The sequence below is a fragment of the Schistocerca piceifrons genome, chromosome 2 (genome assembly GCF_021461385.2).
Source record: "Schistocerca piceifrons isolate TAMUIC-IGC-003096 chromosome 2, iqSchPice1.1, whole genome shotgun sequence".
Classification (NCBI taxonomy): domain Eukaryota; kingdom Metazoa; phylum Arthropoda; class Insecta; order Orthoptera; family Acrididae; genus Schistocerca; species Schistocerca piceifrons.
Genome location: NC_060139.1, coordinates 698,666,087 through 698,686,282, shown reverse-complemented (window position 1 = coordinate 698,686,282; position 20,196 = coordinate 698,666,087). Strand labels below are relative to the sequence as shown.

General features: G+C 37.4%; 1 protein-coding gene across 3 annotated transcripts in view; it reads left to right on the top strand.

Annotated features, from left to right (window-relative positions):
- Window positions 1-20,196, top strand: part of LOC124777287 (maestro heat-like repeat-containing protein family member 1) — a 274,758-nt gene that overhangs the window by 95,857 nt on the left and 158,705 nt on the right. For all 3 annotated transcript variants that reach the window (XM_047252633.1, XM_047252635.1, XM_047252634.1), the window contains exons 16-18: window positions 13,937-14,124; window positions 17,332-17,507; window positions 17,591-17,839. In XM_047252633.1, coding sequence (XP_047108589.1) covers window positions 13,937-14,124; window positions 17,332-17,507; window positions 17,591-17,839 — 613 coding nt within the window. The remainder of the gene's footprint in view (window positions 1-13,936; window positions 14,125-17,331; window positions 17,508-17,590; window positions 17,840-20,196) is intronic.

The window sequence follows — 20,196 nt, the reverse complement described above, 5'->3', positions numbered from 1 at the left end:
TACTTGAGGGGAGGGGGGAGGTGTTGGTCATATGGTATGTTTTTTCCTTTTTAATATACAAATTAGTTGATAACCTGTTATTGGCCAGTTACTTCAATGTTACAATCTTAAGTAAGGCATGAAAAGGAATGAGAAAAGTAACAAAATCTGTCAATAGCATAAAAATAGACTTAGTTTATTTACATATATTTAGAATCAAGAATACACACCCCAACCCCACCACTAAGCATATTGAGGTGCCGTAACTTAACATTGTTTCTTTCCCAGATAGTAGGTTGTACAAGTACCAGGTTGGGTTGAAATTGCTTTTCATGTTCCAAAGTTATCCTTACATGCCACTATCTCCACCCCCACCCCCCCCAACCCCCCTCCCCACCCTGTCCCCTTCCTCCCGCTGACTTCCACTGGCCCCTCTGATACAGTTATTTTATCTCCCCAGTATTTTCTTCCTAGATAGCTATATATGTATTGTGATAAGCTACAGTTGCTTCAGGCCCTCGAGAGTTATGCTTTGTCATCCTTTTACCACTACGCACACACGTGGGGGTTAAATGTCATCTAGTCATCTGGAATGTCAGCAGTCATCCCAGCAACCTTGAATAGGATATATTTAACATAGTTGAGTTTTAATTATTTTCTTCTTGTCACTCTCTTCACATCTCAATTCTTCTCTTCAGTGTTGAGGCTGTCATACACAAATCGAACATTTTTGTTAGATTGTAAGTTGTATGTACCAAATTTTGTTGAAATTGCTCAGTGTTGCAGAGTTTTGCCTACATGTCACCCACCACCCAAATGAAATCTCATAGGCACATCACAAAAATTGCAAAATAGTTTTATTTTCCTTTGCCAAGAATCTTAGTCACCAAAAAGCATTAAATAGGGAGTACCAAGTGACTGATCATTTTTATGCTAAGTAAGGTGACAGGAGACCTAAGAGTATGAATAAAGAGCATCAGGTAATCTTATTTGTTCCATTTTGATTCTGATATGTATATTATGCAGAGATAGGAGAGGTTAAGTCAGTAGATAATACAGATTTATGCATGACATACTGCTGTGTTATGTTAAATCATGTGTCTGACCGTGAGACTACAAACCACATAATTGTTTCATTCTCAAAATTAATTTTAAAAATGTAGTTGCAATTCATTTTTTCACTGTGTGTGTGTGTGTGTGTGTGTGTGTGTGTGTGTGTGTGTGTGTGTGTGTGTGTGTGAGAGAGAGAGAGAGAGAGAGAGAGAGACAGAGAGAGAGAGAGAGAGAGAGAGAGAGAGAGTCTGGTAGGCACCACGAAAGCTGCCTTCAGTGAATTCACATATGCTAAGAGATAAAGAGGTGGAGGTGAGATCCTTTATTTATTCCATTCATTCCATTTTTATGACATGATTGGATTATATTTGTCGTTATTTAAAAAGACAATCAAAGTGTTATTATTGTGTTCCTGCTTTGACAGTGTATACAGCTTTTCTCCCGATAAATATGTGTGTGACATGACAGTTTTATTCCACTAAAACAATGATTATGGATCCAGTCATGCCAACAAAGAAAATTGAAAATTTAGATGAAGTGGAAATATTTGCCGATACTGGCTGATTATATTCATGTGGTTCAGTTGGCAAACATTGACATTGAGCTGTGTTTGTGATCTCGCGGGAAAAAGAAAATAGTAAAACAAGTGGTGAAATAAACAGAGATGACAGGTAACAGAAACACTATTGAGAAACTAAGTGGAGTAAATTAGGCTTCCTGGTCGTATTGCATGAAAATGATTGTGCTGGAGTCTGATTTGTGGATTACGATTGAGCCTGGTGAGACGGAACCTCACGATGGTGCATCAGCTGTTGATAAAAAGGCATATGTAACACATCAACGTAAGGCATTAGCAGAAGTTGTACTTAATATACTCAGCGAGCAGCAAATGCATTTACAAAATTTTTCAAATCCAAAAGCAGTATGGGAAGAAAATTATGCGCCTCGAGGGATAGCAGATTTCACACTGTGTAACTGAGAAGGAAGTTATGCACTAAAAATGAAGAATTGTGAATTTATGGAAAATTATCTGGGACCGATAAACAAAATGCTAGCAGATCCGTGAACATTAGTGATGAAATTGAAGATTGAGATTTAGCAATGACTATTCTGTGTGGACTTTCAGATGAATGGGATGCACTAGTACAGATGAATGGGATGCAATAGTTACAGCTTTGTGCAGTTTACCAGTTAATGATTGTAAGTGTGCTACAATTGAAATGTGTCTACGTGCTGAAAATGCTAGATGTCAAGAATATAATGAAGATAAACATTCTGCAATGTCCTTGAAAGCTAATACTGGCAATCAGAAGTACTGAAAAGTGCCAGTTATCCAGAAACGGTACTGAAAAGGGTAAATTTAAAAAGGAACAAAAGAAACAAGGTGCTGTTATTATGACTGTTGCCTGTGGCTTAATTATATTGAATGATGATAACTGGATAGGGGATTCCAGGGCAGATAATCAGATGGCTCCAGATGAAAATTATTTTTCAGCTGTTGATAAAAATATTTTAGCTGAGATCTTAACTTTAGCTGATGACAGAAAAACCGAAGCCATGGGAAAGGGTACAGCAAGGATGAAGATAATTAGCAATGAAGGTTTGGCTAAGGAATTTGTAGGTGACAGTAAACCACTTGTGCCTGAGATTGGCCATGCAATCTTATCTGCCAGGCAGCTCACTGAATACAATAGAAAGGTTATTTCCAATAAAGAAGGTTGCAAGATCTATGATGAGACTGAAAGAATGTTCATTAGTAAGTGCTGCTCGTCAGTTAGTGTTCAGTAAACAATGTGATAAAAAAAGGAAGCAGTCCTGGTATTAGACTGTAAAAAAGAAGGTGAAATATACCTGTCTGATGGTTGTTCAATGGGTAAATCAACTTGAAGACCCTTTCTGAAAACTGTAACACAAGATTCAAGGGAACGGACGACCAGTTTTGAACTTGTTCATAGTGACCTCATGGGACCTATTGATGTTCCAAGTTTTGGAGGCAACAGATAATTAATGAGTATCGTGGATGATGCAAGCAGGTACATATTTGTGCATTTCTTAAAAAATAAGGATGACGTATTTGAAGAAATCAAGAAATGGAAGATTCAGACAGAAAAACCAACTGAAAAAATACTTGAAGAGAATTCTGTTCATGCAAATGAACACACGTGTGTGAATCTGAAGAAATTTGGTATGAAATAAGTCATATACACACCACAGCAAAATGGTGTAGCTGAACGTATCAACAGAATTTTAATGGGTACTGTAAGCTCACAGTTTCTAGGAAGTAATTAACCAAACAGTTCTTGGAATAAGCTGATGTACACTGCACCATACATAAGAAATCATGCTGCAAATAGCCACAACCATGAAAAAATGCCATATGAATTGCGTATGGTCAGATAGAAAGCCTAGTATGAGACATTTACGTGTGGTAGGATGCAAAGTTTTCATTCATGTACCGAAACAAAGAAGTCCTTCTAAATTATCTAAAATGGCAGAAAAAGTTGTTCTTATAGGATTTTCTCTATATTTCCATGGATACAGTATTTGGATGCCAGAAACAAAACAGGTTGTGGAATCCGTGGACTGTAAAGAAACAGAAACAATGTATTGAACTGTATAATGACAGCATTAACATCTCCAAGTTCTGAATATGAAATACAAAGTGAAAGAGGAGCTTTTAATGCTGAAAAGGAATTTTATGGTTTCTCAGATCAGGAGAAAAATTTGAAAGAAACGGAAGGAAATCAGGAACTTGTAGAACATGCTGAAACTTCATGATGTAGATGCAGGCCAAGAAAGGATGTAACAAAAGAAACCATGGTAGATATCATCCAATGAAAGTTTGTTCCAGAGAGAAGGCTTATTCTGAAAAAGTACAAGTAAACTATGAAGGAACAGTGATGAACCATTATTGTATCATGAAGCAGTGAATTATGATGAGGCAGTGGAACAGATAGTTGCAATGAATGAAGATATTAACATGATGAAGAATCATGATTCTTAGAAATTGATTGATCTACATATGGTGTAATTCCTGTGAAGAACATATGGGTATTGAGAAAGAAGACAGTTGATGAGAAGCAAATTTTTAAAGCTCGTTTGGTCACAAAGTGATTTAGTCAAATAGAAGGTGTAGACTATAAAGAGATTTATGCCCCCGTTTCAAATTTTGGAACAATTCATCTGTTGATAGCAGTCAGTGTTGAGGAAAATTGGCATATTGATCATTATGATGTGAAAAGAGCATAACTGCATAGCAAATTAAAGGAAAATGCATATATGCTTCAGCCAGAAGGTTTCATCAGGAAGGGCAAGAAAGTTTGTTTTGTAAGTTAAAGACATCTATATAAGGCCTGGAACAAAGTGGCCAATGCTGGACTGATCATTTACATAACTCACTAGAAAAACTGGAATTTATTCAAAATGATATAGATCTGTGTATGTACAAGCTAAGTGCAAAGAAAGGGAAAGCTATTCTTAGAATGTATTAATTTCTTGGAAACATCTTGAACGATAAATACCTTATTTATGACATATTTCTTTTGATCATCTTCAGATAACTGTGGCAAAATTTACACAAAAGACAAATTAGGAAACCTTGCATATAAATATAATAAATAATCATTCCAGCATCTGCCACTTTGTTTCAATCCATATATAGACTTGTTTAATTTGCAAAACAACCTTTCTTGACTCTTCTTGATGAGACCTTCTGGCTGGAGAATATATACATTTTTCCTTTAATCTGCTATGCAGATATCGAGAGACAAATTAGGAAAACTTATATATAAATATTACAAGACCAATGTAACATCAGGAACAAAAGTATACATTGTGATATTTATATGTAAGCTTTTCTAGTTTGTCCATTGTTAAAATTTTGCCAGTTATCTGATGATTATTATGCAAAGTGTTTCATAAATAAAGTATTTAACGATCAAGCCGTTTCCATGGAGTTACTGCGTGCCAAGTCTAGATGGTCATATATATTACAAATGGATGGCTATTCTGTCTGTAATGTTGATGATATGCTTACATTTGCACAAACTGAAGAGATGGGGGCAAAAGATAAAAACCCTTTTAGAAAGTTGCTTTGAAATCAAGCACACGGGCATGGTATCACATGTTAGGAGTGAAATTTGAGAACAGCGAAGATGGAACAATTAGCCTTTCTCGAGAGGAGTATATTAATCAACTACTTGATAGATTTGGACTTCAAAAGACTAAATATTTTTTTATTCCATTCATTACAGTTTTATAATGTGACTGGATTATCTTTGATATTATTGAAAAAGACAATCAAAGTTTTGATATACTGTTGCTTCGTTACTGGTTTGATGGCATATTCAGGTTTTCTCTCAATAATTATAATGTGTGTACTATGACAATTTTATTCCACTACAGCAAAATGTTATCCTCTGCTGAATATATGTAAAATCTTCTAAAATATTCTCAAAAATAGAATAATTCATTCACATAAATATGTAATTAACTCATCATCGAGCTCAATTTTGCCCTCCAGTCAAAATATGCTGTAAAATTTCCTGTTTGCAACTTTAAAAATATAAAGTAAATCCATCCCTGGGGCTGATTTTCATAATATGAATGAATCCAATGTAATATGCAGCTATGATGTTCTCTATCTTCATAGCAATAAAAAATCCAGCTTGTGGTTGACATTAATTTTTATTAACGTCGATGTAAAATCTGAACATATCTGTACAAGAACACCCCAAACATTATACTGTCTGACCTCATTAGATATAACACATCTCCCATTTGGAAAAACCACTGAAATGACCTGGGAAAATATGTGTGTGCTTCTCTGAGGAACAATGACCTTCAGCTCATATGCAGTTACTGACCAGGTACTCAGCGCACATTGGTTTGTGGAGGTGTCGCACACTCTTCCGATTATCGATAATAACATAAAAAAGAAACAGAACACAATTTTTTTTTTTTTGTAGTTACGAAAAGGACCATACTCATATTTTCAAACGTAACAAATAATATTAGAATACTTGGCGTATACATTGGTTTGACAGCCATGAATAAACGGGTTGCAAATGACACTACATCTCCCCACCTCCAGCTGGCCATTGTATGTATTTCAGATCAACGTTACTTCAATAAAGTCAGTGTTTTACTCTTACTTATTGTAGATTTGGGCTGTCATTGTAATCTTTAACTTACTGTAAATATTTGTCATCCTTTGAAGATTTATAGTTATAAAACAACAACAACAACAACAACAACAACAACAATAATAATAATAATAATAATAATAATATTTTCACATGTTGCTTTCCTCTTTTTAATTGGTCTCGACTCATGTACTCATGTTCTATCATCCCAAATATTTAATCATCTGCTTTTAGTCCTGCCATTAGTTAAATTTCTTCATATCATAACAAACTTGCTATTCGTAATCTGTTTTCATAACAACTGCACTGCCATACATTATTAATTGTAGGAAAATGGAAACACAAGTGTTACCTGCAACTCAACTTGACATTATAACAACTAGTCCCTTGCACAAAAATATTAACCTCAAACAAACCCCAATTTCCCTGAATGTATTATTTAAGCACACTGATTGATAGTCAACTTGTTTGAGCAATACAACAAAACTGGAATAAATCATTAATAATGTTTTCTTAACCATAATTTGATATATAGAACTTCGAAAAAGCATTTTTCCCTTAAACCCAGGTCTCAAAAGGATTTAGAATACTCTCCCTGTCCCTCCCCGTCCCCGTCTATCAGAATGTTTACAGTTCTAGTAGTGTTGGACCCATTGTTAGAGTTGTTTATTGGGCCTGAGACAGAGTCCACACTTCGGCACATATCTCATTTTTCACATGTGATTGTGTGTCATTGTTACTTATCTGATTATCATAAAGTGCTGTTGATTGCTTTTTATTCCTCAGTGCTGTTGATTTACGTTCTTAACCTCTTTTGGATTATCTTGTTGTCTCCTAACTTCGGAATACTGTGCACCATGCCCACTGGCTGCTCTGGTTTCGTGCCTTGTGCTTTTTGATCTGCCCTTCATTGATTCATTAGGTTCAGTTTTTCATGGTAAACAGTGAAGTATTTGATGTTTTCCTCTACATGCCAACAATTCTTTTCCATGATAAAAATTGTCATTCAACTTAAACTATTAGTTCATATAAATATTTTGCCTTACTAGGCTGCCATTCAAACTGTCTGTGGTAGCTGCTCCCCCCCTCTTTCGTTGTTTAGGTTCGGATCTATTAGCCCCAGAGCTAGCTTATTTTTCACCTCCTGATGTGTACTTTTCTTTAAAATCTTTGCAAAAGTCTCCCAGTTTATACATTCATACCTATTGAATAATTCTCATTGTAATGCTTCATATTTTGAGTGGTCTAGTCTTTTGCTTATCCTTCCATGTACTGGGGAAAAAACAATCAGATGGTCTTAAAAATATCGTGTGCAGCTCTTGCTCAGGTTCAGACTCCAAGAATTTATTTGGTATACCATGGCCACTTTCAAACTGGAACTCCTCCCTACACTCACAAGCTGAGTGAGATGCTGATGTCTCATTATCAGACTCAGTTCCCCCACTTACTACTATGTTTTCATTGCTGGTTCTGTTGCTTAAACACTATCCTCTCCTATAAGCCAGTCTTGCAAGTTACCATTATTGTCATCATTTCTATCTTTCTGGTAAAGTCAAAAAATATAGTCCGTACAGAGGAATGAGATCTTTCTTGATCACCCTCAAAGACCACCCTCTGCTGGGAACCAAAATTATTATCCTCTTTAATTACTCCCAATTCAGCTTCTAAGACTTTAAATTTATTTCTACCTTTCCGTTTCCTCAAAACATCTAGATGTATCTACATGAGCCTCAGAAATATCATTCCGTAAGGATTACTTCTTATTAAGATCCTCACTCATATTGCATTCCAATGTTTCAAACTCTTAAGCCTTATTCTCCAAATTACATTTAACAGTGTCACCTTTTGCATTTAAACTGTCCAAAAGAAAGCCTACATTTTCTGGTATTTCATGTTAAACTTTATCTTCAATCTGAGTTACTGTTTCCTCTAGCCCTTCAACTAGATTATGGACTCTTTGATTGTCTGCCAGAACAACAATTTATTCTCAGTTTTTTTCCAATGTACCATCCTGTTGTCCAAACTGTGAACTAAATCAGTCTTCTGCTCATCAAATTTATTACTTAAGTGCTGCAACAATTATATTACTACTCTTTTTCCATTTTGAAATGTTACACACTAAATACCTTCACATTAATTCTTAAAATTCAGTGCACATTTACTGTTGTACACTCTCTTAAATCCATACACTTAATAAATACAAACATGCCGCTGCCCGACACAACTGAATTGTAGAATGCTTCACCGGTTGTACGACTGTTTATTGGTGCCGGTGGACAATATGGCAGCAAAGAATGGTGAGGTGGCAGTGAGTGATAAGGCAGTGTTGACTGCAAGTGGCAAGTGGCAGCAAAGTCAACAGCAACTACAGTGATGCTGCCAACAGCTGTTACAGTGACAGTGATTGGAGGAGGATGTGGCAATGTCTGAAGTGGAAGAGGCAGAGCGGCACCACCGAGAATAAATGTTGGTTGCAGCAAGGGCAGCGGCATCTGCTGCGGCCCAGTGGTGGCAGCAGCAACCTGATGCGGCATCTGCTATGGCCCAGTGGCTGCAGTGCTCGTAAGTACATCTGCTGTGGCCAAGTGGTGGCAGCCCCCATAGGTGGCATAGCTGTGACCGGAGGTGGCAGCGCCATTTGAAATAATGATTGCTACAGACAGATGAGTGCCAGTGGTAGCGACCTTAGTGTCAGCAGCAGCGATTGTTGAAATCATGTTTACTGTGAATTCACCTGTATATAGAGGCGACAGTGGACTACTCAGCTGGCGTTGCCCACCAGTTATATCTGGATAGACAAAAATTATTTTCTTTCTTCACATTGTTTTACTCCTCCTCCTCCTCCTCCTCCTCCTCCTCCTCCTCCTGGTTGATTGGTTGACACTGGGTGGTGTTACATGTTTATTTAATTATTCATTTGATAGTAGAACTGTAAACCACATAAAACAACCCTCTCCATCACAATGGAGACCTAGTAATTTTTTCCTCTAAATTAGTTTTTGAAATATAGTTGCAAGGTCATTTTTTCAATTTGAGAGATTAAAAACAGCTCTGGTAGCTGCAGTACAGGAATGACAGGAATTAAATTCTTCTGCATATGCTGCCTTCAAAGAACTGAAATATTTTTCTTTAACTGGCAAAGCCCGTATATGCCTAAAATCTAAATTTCTCAACAGTAAAATCTTTCATTAATATAAATATGACTAACTCTTCTAGAAATCAATCTTATATCATAGTCAGAATATTATGTATGACTTCCTCTTTGAGCTGGTAAAAATATAAAATAAATAAGTCACTGGAACTGACTGTCATTATATAATAAATCTGGTATAATCTGCAGCTAAGATATTTTCCAACTCCACAGAAATAAGAACCATCAACTTGTGATCAATATTAATTTTTATTAATTTCAACACAAAATCTGAACATAAATCTACAAGAACACAGCAAACAGTACACTGTCCAACATCATCATCAGATATAATTCATCCCAATTTTACAATACACCAGAATGTCGTGGCACAAAAGATGCATGCATCTGAGACTGTGACACCTACAGTATATGTTGTTGTTGCTGCTGCTGTGGTGTTCAGTCCTGAGACTGGTTTGATGCAGGTCTCCATGCTACTCTATCCTGTGCAAGCTTCTTCATCTCCCAGTACCTACTGCAACCTACACCCTTCTGAATCTCCTTAGTGTAGTCATCTTTAGGTCTCCCTCTACGATTTTTACCCTCCACGCCGTCCTCCAATACTAAATTGGTGATTCCCTGATGCCTCAGAACACGTCCTACCAACCGATCCCGTCTTCTAGTCAAGTTGTGCCATAAACTCCTCTTCTCCCAAATTCTATTCAATACCTCCTCATTAGTTTTGTGATCTACCTATCTAATCTTCAGCATTCCTCTGTAGCACCACATTTCGAAAGCTTCTATTCTCTTCTTGTCTAAACTATTTATCATCCATGTTTCACTTCCATACATGGCTACACTCCATACAAATACTTTGCGAAATGGCTTCCTGACACTTAAATCAATACTCTATGTTAATAAATTTCTCTTCTTCAGAAACACTTTCCTTGCCATTGCCAGTCTACATTTTATATCTTCTCTACTTCGACCATCATCAGTTATTTTACTCCCTAAATAGCAAAACTCCTTTACTACTAAGTGTCTCATTTCCTAATCTAATTCCCTCAGCATCACCTGATTTAATTTGACTACATTCCATTATCCTCGTTTTGCTTTTGTTGATGTTTATCTTATATCCTCCTATCAAGACACTGTCCGTGCCGTTCAACTGCTCTTCCAAGTCCTTTCTGTCTCTGACAGAATTACAATGTCATCAGCGAACCTCAAAGTTTTAATTTCTTCTCCATGGATTTTTATACCTACTCCGAATTTTTCTTTTGTTTCCTTTACTGCTTGTTCAACATACAGATTGAATAACATCAGGGAGAGGCTACAACCCTGTCTCAGTCCCTTCCCAACCACTGCTTTCCTTTCATGACCCTCGACTCTTGTAACTGCCATCTGGTTTCTGTACAAATTGTAAATAGCCTTTTGCTCCCTGTATTTTATACCTGCCACCTTCAGAATTTGAAAGCGAGTATTCCAGTCAACATTGTCAAAAGCTTTATCTAAGTCTACAAATGCTAGAAACGTAGGTTTGCCTTTCCTTAATCTTTCTTCTAAGATAAGTCGTAAGGTTAGTATTGCCTCATGTGTTCCAACATTTCTAGGGAATCCAAACTGATCTTCCCCGAGGTCCGCTTCTACCAGTTTTTCCATTCGTCTGTAAAGAATTCGCGTTAGTATTTTGCAGCTGTGACTTATTAAACTGATAGTTCGGTAATTTTCACATCTGTCAACACCTGCTTTCTTTGGGATTGGAATTATTATATTCTTCTTGAAGTCTGAGGGTATTTCGCCTGTCTCATACATCTTGCTCACCAGATGGTATAGTTTTGTCATGACTGGCTCTCCCAAGGCCATCAGTAGTTCTAATGGAATGTTGTCTACTCCCGGGGCCTTGTTTCGACTCAGGTCTTTCAGTGCTCCGTCAAACTCTTCACGCAGTATCATATCTCCCATTTCATCTTCATCTACATCCTCTTCCATTTCCATAATATTGTCCTCAAGTAGATCGCCCTTGTATAAACCCTCTATATACTCCTTCCACCTTTCTGCCTTCCCTTCTTTGCTTAGAACTGGGTTTCCATCTGAGCTCTTGATATTCATACAAGTGGTTCTCTTCTCTCCAAAGGTCTCTTTAATTTTCCTGTAGGCAGTATCTATCTCACCCCTACTGAGACAAGCCTCTACATCCTTACATTTGTCCTCTAGCTATCCCTGCGTAGCCGGCCGTAGTGGCCGAGCGGTTAAAGGCGCTACAGTCTGGAACCGCACGACCGCTGCGGTCGCAGGTTCGAATCCTGCCTCAGGCATGGATGTGTGTGATGTCCTTAGGTTAGTTAGGTTTAAGTAGTTCTAAGTTCTAGGGGACTTATGACCACAGCAGTTGAGTCCCATAGTGCTCAGAGCCATCCCTGCGTAGCCATTTTGCACTTCCTGTCGATCTCATTTTTGAGACGTTTGTATTCCTTTTTACCTGCTTCATTTACTGCAATTTTATATTTTCTCCTTTCATCAATTAAATTCAATATTTCTTCTGTTACCCAAGGATTTCTATTAACCCTCGCCTTTTTACGTACTTGATCGTCTGCTGCCTTCACTACTTCATCTCTCAGAGCTACCCTTTCTTCTTCTACTGTATTTCTTTCCCCCATTCCTGTCAATTGTTCCCTTATGCTCTCCCTGAAACTCTCTACAACCTCTGGTTCTTTCAGTTTATACAGGTCCCATCTCCTTAGATTCCCACCTTTTTGCAGTTTCTTCAGTTTCAATCTGCAGTTCATAACCAATAGATTGTGGTCAGAATCCACATCTGCCCCTGGAAATGTCTTACAATTTAAAACTTGGTTCCTAAATCTCTGTCTTACCATTATATAATCTATCTGATACCTTTTAGTATCTCCAGGATTCTTCCAAGTATACAACCTTCTTTTATGATTCTTGAACCAAGTGTTAGCTATGATTAAATTATGCTCTGTGCAAAATTCTACAAGGCGGCTTCCTCTTTCATTTCTTCCCCCCAATCCATATTGACCTACTACGTTTCCTTCTCTCCCTTTTCCTACTGACGAATTCCAGTCACCCATGACTATTAAATTTTCCTCTCCCTTCACTACCTGAATAATTTCTTTTATCTCGTCATACATTTCATCTATTTCTTCATCATCTGGAGAGCTAGTTGGCATATAAACTTGTACTACTGTAGTAGGCATGGGCTTTGTGTCTATCTTGGCCACAATAATGCGTTCACTATGCTGTTTGTAGTAGCTAACCCGCACTCCTATTATTTTATTCATTATTAAACCTACTCCTGCATTACCCCTATTTGATTTTGTATTTATAACCCTGTAATCACCTGACCAAAAGTCTTGTTCCTCCTGCCACCGAACTTCACTAATTCCCACTATATCTAACTTTAATCTATCCATTTCCCTTTTTAAATTTTCTAACCTACCTGCCCGATTAAGGGATCTGACATTCCTCGCTCCGATCCGTAGAACGCCAGTTTTCTTTCTCCTGATAACGACACCCTCTTGAGTAGTCCCCGCCCGGAGATCCGAATGGGGGACTATTTTACCTCCGGAATATTTTACCCAAGAGGACGCCATCATCATTTAATCATACAGTAAAGCTGCATGTCCTCGGGAAAAATTACGGCTGTAGTTTCCCTTTGCTTTCAGCCGTTCGCAGTACCAGCACAGCAAGGCCGTTTTGGTTAATGTTACAAGCCCAGATCAGTCAATCATCCAGACTGTTCCCCTTGCAACTACTGAAAAGGCTGCTGCCCCTCTTCAGGAACCACATGTTTGTCTGGCCTCTCAACAGATACCCCTCCGTTGTGGTTGCACCTACGGTACGGCCATCTGTATCGCTGAGGCATGCAAGCCTCCCCACCAACCTCAAGGTCCATGGTTCATGGGGGTGGAAAAAATTTATTTATGGGGGTGTGTAAATCCAGAATACTATCCCACATACTGTGCAGACTTGCCTACCTGCAGTTATGCCATTTTTGTTGAGCTAAAGAGGGCTCTGAGACGCAAATGATTCACCTTGGACAATGGTGTGAAGCATTGAATTTGGAACTGATTCACAACAAAGCTCAGGAATTTTGCAAGGCGGCCATTCATCATCTTATCACAGTGGGCCAAGTGCTTCAACAGTGGTGGGCAATACTTCTGAAATAAGGCTCACATCAGATTCAGAGCCAATGAAATTTATTTACTTGTTTGTTTGTTTGTTATGACTTTTGTAATAGTATTTTGTCTTGGCAGGAGCAGCTGTGAACAGAATATCATTAAGTACTTTGTCATTTGATCTGTGACATCCATCACTGCGTAATTCTTTCTTCCTCTGTATTTTCCTGAGTATTCCACTATGTTGCTTGTTTTGTAAGATATGGTGAGCACTGGTAATAATTGTCAAAGAACAGGAAGATAACTATAATCATGCCGTAAACCTCATTAGGGCAGTCTGATTATTGATTACTATATTTAAGTTGATCAGAAAGAAGCATTAGGAGCTTTTGAGTGTTTTTTTTTTTTTTTCATTTTGCTTATGGCAGCTGAAATTAATTTGCTTCAGGATTAGAGATAAAACAGTAATGGATTGACACCTTAATAATTCTCAGTAAACTTCCCCCTGCACTGGCACCACAAGAGCGTATATCTGTATTGAAACATTGTTTCACAAAGGTGTACCACGTTATTTTACTGGATTCAAAGTCGGTACAGAGGCAGCCTGACACCACTAGTGATGAATTATCAACAGAAAATAGTGGAATAACTCCAGAAATTGAAGATTTACAGTCAGCATTAGGTGAGTGCAAATTGGTTATCTATACCCTTTACTACCGTAACATTTTTGTATGTCCTGGTCTTACATTTTACTTATGTGTATTTTTTTCAGATGCTTGTTACTTATACTCATTTAATATTTGTGAAGCCACTGTAATATGATAACTTCTGGGTGGAATGCAGGTAATGGAATGACTGAAGATAACCAAGTGCCATATAGTTGAAGTATACTTGATTTATATGATATATGATTATCTTTACTCTTTCCATTATTTGTAATGATGTTTTGTTTTTCAAGCCCTTGTTTCTTATAGTGAGATTCAGTAAATAATGAAATGAAATGATCATATGGCACTAATGGCCGAGAGTCCCCACCTGGGGGAAGTTCGGCTGCTGAGTTGCGAGCCTTTCCATTTGACACTACATTCGGCGATTTGCGTTTTGATTATGATGATGATGATTATGATGATGATGATGATGATGATAACACAACACAAAGCAGAGAAAATCTCTAACCTGGCAAGGAATCGAAACCAGGCCCATTCCATATGTCAGACGTGCTGACTGCTCAGCTAAACAGTATTCTTCAGCTTCCATTTGTTACATAATCATTTCTGAAAATGAAATCCACGAGGACAATAAATTGAATGTGGCCCAAAAGTTGTTGTATCATTATCATCATCCTCTTAGTACGATTGCTGAAAATATTTGCTCTAGAGCAGTACCTTTCACTTCAGACAAAGTGCTAATGCGAAGCAGAAAAGGTACCAGTGTGCTGAATTAAAAATAATTTTATTCTTAGTATCCCTGAAGCAGCATTATGTGGGGCAGCAAAAGTGAAAAATTAATAGGTAAATTCTAGTTGGAATTTCTAGCAGGTTTCTATTTCATAATGTGAAAGAAAAGCTAAACAAGGAATTAGACAATCTGCAGAAGTTAATAAGATTTTGGAAATTGGCAGCTTGCCTTCATGAAGAATTTATATTAAATGTAATAAAAGATTGCTTTATGTGTTTATTGCTAGTTTGTATGTGACCAGTCCATCCCTTCTCCTATTTGAGTGATGTCTTTTATCATTGTATTTCTCCCCCAATTTGTCTTTGAGAAGGAAGACGAGGAGGAGGAGGAGGAGGAGGAGAAAGGGGGTGGGGATGGAACAAAGGCATTATTAACCTTCTGCTATAGCAAGTGTGTCTCCATTTGTTAGAATTAGTTCTTTAAGTGACTTCAAACACTTTTATTACATTCTCCCCCACTGGAGTTTGTTGAACATCTCCCTAACATACTTATGTGAAAGCAATAATCATGTAACAAATTGCATAGCTTTCTAATGTACTTTCTCAATTATTAGTCATACCCACTTGGTAATTATCTTGAGTAGATGAGTTGTAATAAAGATAACTTTCAATAGTATTAAGTTTTTCAGAGTAGCTGCTTCTTTCCAGAATCCTTCCAATAGACCAGAACATACACTGATTGTAACACAATTGGGCAAGAAGGAAAAAACTTTATTTCAGTAAGTTTTGTAAGATTGTTACCATTTTTCGCTTTTTAAGACTCTTGTGGTTCTCAAATGATTTACTATATTTCCAGTTTCAGTAATGGCAAGTGGATTCGGGCTCTTAACAACTTTCGCTGTTGTGATCAACCTACATTGTTGTTGTTACAGCACCAACACCATCATCATAATTAATTATAGCAGTAGCTAGTGGTCTGCTTACACTACTGGATGCAAACCTCCTCTACATAATCTTCAGTTATACATTGTGAAGGTTCACATTCTTTCTTCTTTTTCCTTTCAATATAAATTTTAAATCTTCATGTATTTACTTACCTATTGAATGCTCAAGTTATTTGACAAGGTGTACACCCCCCTCCCCCTCCCCCACAAAAAAATAAATTAATTTAAAAGGGACATATCATTAAAGAATACCTTGACATAAAATCAGAGATAGGTTTTTCTTCTTTTTAATTAATAAAAGTTCATAGCATGTGTTGTGTTTTCTTTGTATAGCCATTTTTGGTGCCCCTCTCCTGAACAGGGTCTAATGGCTGGATGACTTCACCAAATTTATGCGGGATGCATGCCCTGGCTTACTAGCATGGTTCTGTATTTCAAGAGGCACATTAAACATTTTATTCCATCATCATCATCATCATGCTAAAAAAGATTATGGATCTTTTGTTCAACAGTCAGCCCTCTCATTTGTAATTCTGAGTCAAGGCATTGAAAATCCACAGTGTATTCAAGTTACTCCTGCATGTTTTCTGAAACCATGTACACATTGAGTGTGAACTCGTGTTTCAAACACTTACTAAACTTACGTATGAAAATTCTCTTTAATTTTACTGATACCATCACTTTTAGTGTTTTGATTACTTCTTCATCTGCTCTAGACACACACACATTTATTGTTTCTGTGACACTTATGTTATTTTCTTTTTGATGCAGTCATTGTACATTATTTTTTTCATACTATAAATGAATTATAATCCCGATTTCATGTTTGCTGTGTTAATTTTTTTTCTTTTCATGTTGAAGTTTATCTGAAGTAGATGAAAATGGTACGTGAGGTGTCCCCCCCCCCCCCCCCCTCCCCCATCTCCCTCCGTATAAGTATCTGAAAACTTACTCCAGGGCTACTGAGAACAGATTTAGTGACATGGGATCTACTTGCCATTCACCTCTGTCAGTTCTGAACTTCTTAACTTCTTATCCTGATGAAATACAGGGGAATCTGTAGCATTGATATGTTATTTTTCTCCATATTGATGCAGATTGGGTCTCGTTTTATTACTGTTAAAAATTCATGCTAACAATGAAGAACGCACTTACATATCATGACGTCACATCTGTTCACACTTTAACGAAGGTGCAGCATTTTGGAAATTATTATTTGTCACATACACCATGCCCAGCTAATTCAGGAATGTACCAATCTGGAAAATATTACCTTTTAAAAATATATCCTTAGCAGAAAAGTACATACTGTGATAAATTTTGTGTGGTTAAAAACATAACATGGTGAATACACAAAAAAGTTGTTAGTGCATAAATAAAATAAGCCACAAGTTTAAAAACAAATTTCCTGTGTCAAGCATAGGACTTCTTGAAATGTCATCATATTTGAGTTGTAATCTTAATTCCAGGTCATTGGATCAGTTTCTTTTCTGAAATTGTAATCTCTTTTTACTTCATTATTTACTATATTAGATATACAATTTTCAGGAATGCTGGTTCAAGAAATGCTGCTTATTTCTGTATGTCCATCAACACTTGATGAAATGTTTACCCTCTTGGAACCTTGGATATCTCAAAAATATGCTTCTCAGAGGACTGCTGCCTTGGACACACTGAGTACCATTTTGCATTGTTATATTAGCAATGTCAGATTTGGATGTGAGGTAACTGACTGATAATGTGGTGATTATGTAGAAAACTGTGTGAAACTTATGTGACTGATGCCAGTGAATGAATGATTTTTCAGACGCCGACAAAGTTCAGTCAGACCGGAATAATATTGGGTCGTATTGCTCCTCGGTGCACTGATCCTGATTTGAAAGTGCGCCAGAAAGCTACAGATTGTGTATATCTGGTTCTTTGTTTGGCAGCCAGATATGAAGGACATTCTAAAGATTATGAAAATGAGTTCACGAATCATTTTAATAAAGTGCAGAATGAACTCCAAACTGATGATCCTCAGAGACTCTTTAAAGCTACAGGTGACCTTGCTCAGGTATTGCATTTTTCATTTTACCTTAATTATTCACACCAGCCTTGGAAACCTGTAAATGGTATTTAAGAATAGTAAACTTAAGTGCAGACAATTGTTTCACTCTTTAGATTCTGAAAACAAATTGTTGGAATTTTTGATGATATTCAATAACACTGTAAATGTAACTGCTATAGTAACAGTCTCAAAAACTCGTATCCTAAAGAAATGTATAAAAGTGCCAATACATAGATTTTGTGGCCGATGACACTTTCTTCAGAATCAGAAGTAGTTAGGAGTTAGAGAAGTTCAGGGATAGGTAAGAAAGTCAAGAACATACTATCGACAAAATTGACAGTAAGTATGTAACAGGTAGAATTTGAAGTATAGTAATGATGACAGTGAAATGTAATTCCATTTTTTCTGAAAAAATAGGGATAAACTATGCAGCAGGCTAAACTATTTTAAGACACAACTGTCTTAAGTTATGGGATATGCTTCCTGTACTGTACATCACAGCTGGACATTTATATAACAATAAATTATAAAGTCATCCATATTGAGGTTATAACCAGGGAGACCGTATAAAAGTATTAGTTTTTAAAAGTAATTTGTACAGTCAAAGATCACAGTAAGTCTTAAATACACACACCAAAAAAAATTTTGGGTCGGCCCAGTTCCCAGAACTCGTGAAGATAGATGTTGACTGTGAATATTGTATCACAGGTACAGTCCCTTTGACTATTCAGAGATGTCACTAAAACTGCCCAAAAATTTAAACAGCCATGCATGAGCAGCACCTATTAGACGGAGGGGGTCCGACAGCCAATCAGTTCCCGTCATTCCACCAGGGAGGAGGTACATGGCTCGTGTTGTCTGTAGTTCAACCATGCCTAGATGCTCAATACCCCAGTGGTTCGATCACGTCTGCATTGTTACTTTGTGCCAAGAAGGGCTCTCAACCAGGGAAGTATCCAGGCATCTCGGAGTAAACCAAATCGATGTTGTTCAGACATGGAGGATATAAGGAGAGATGAACTGTCGATGGCATGCCTCACCGCTCAGGCCACCGAAGGGCTACTAGTGTTGTGGAAGACCACTACCTACGGATTATGGCTCGGAGGAACCCTGACAGCAATGCCACCATGTTGAATAGCACAACAGCTATACGATACATAAATTCCATCCTCCAACCAATAGTGCAACCATATCAGCAGCATATTGGCAAGGCATTAGTCTTTATGGATGACAATTCGCAGTCCCATCATGCACATCTTCTGAATGACTTCCTTGAGGATAATGACATTGCTCAACTAGAGTGGCCAGCATGTTCTCCAGACATGAACCCTATCGAACATGCCTGGGATAGATTGAAAAGGGCTGTTTATGGACGATGTGACCAACCAACCACTCTGAGGGATCTATGCCAAATCGTCGTTGAGTATTGGTACAATCTGGACCAACAATGCCTTGATGAACTTGTGGATAGTATGCCACAACTAATACAGGCATGCATCAGTGCAAGAGAACATGCTACTGGGTATTAGCGGTACCGGTGTGTACAGCAATCTGGACCACCACCTCTGAAGGTCTCACTCAATGGTGGTACAGCATGCAATGTGTGGCTTTCATGAGCAATAAAAAGGATTCCAATTTTCTGTACAGGTTGCGGAACTGAGGTGATGCAAAACTTTTTTTGATGTGTGTAGTAGTAGAAAGGGAAGTCCTGCTTTACTAAGTATAGGAAAGACGGATACAGAAAAACCCAAAAAAATTCGCCCATCACAAAATATCTAATGCCTCCAGTATTTACAACAATTTCATTTATAGAAATGTTTGATTCAGCTTTCCACAGTAGTTTGTCTTGTGCAAGTCTTTTTCAAGTATGCTTTACTACTGTATCCTACATCAGTTTGAATCAACGTATTATATTCAAACTTTGGTATCCTCAAACAATTTTTACCTAACAAGTTTGCATCCATTACTATGTTAGCTGTACCTTTATGCCTTATGACGTATCCTATCAACCTGTCCATTCTTTTAGTTGAGCTATGCCATAAAGCTCTTTCTCAGCTCTTTGCTGCCTCTGACAAGATTCCAATATCATAGGCAAAGCTTGAAGTTTATTTCTTCATCCTGATCTTCCAAGTCCTTTTCTAAATTTATCCTTGCTTTCCTTTTCTCCTCACTGTGCGAAGAGATCCAGTACAATGAGGGATAGACTCCAACTCTGTCTCACTCCCTTCTCTCATGTTTTCTCCAATCATGTCCTTTAACACTCATAACTTTCTTATTGACATCATACCATTCACACTATTCCCATTTTAGTCCATTTTATTACTCATAAAACTCACCATTCTTATTTATAAAGCCCAAAAAGT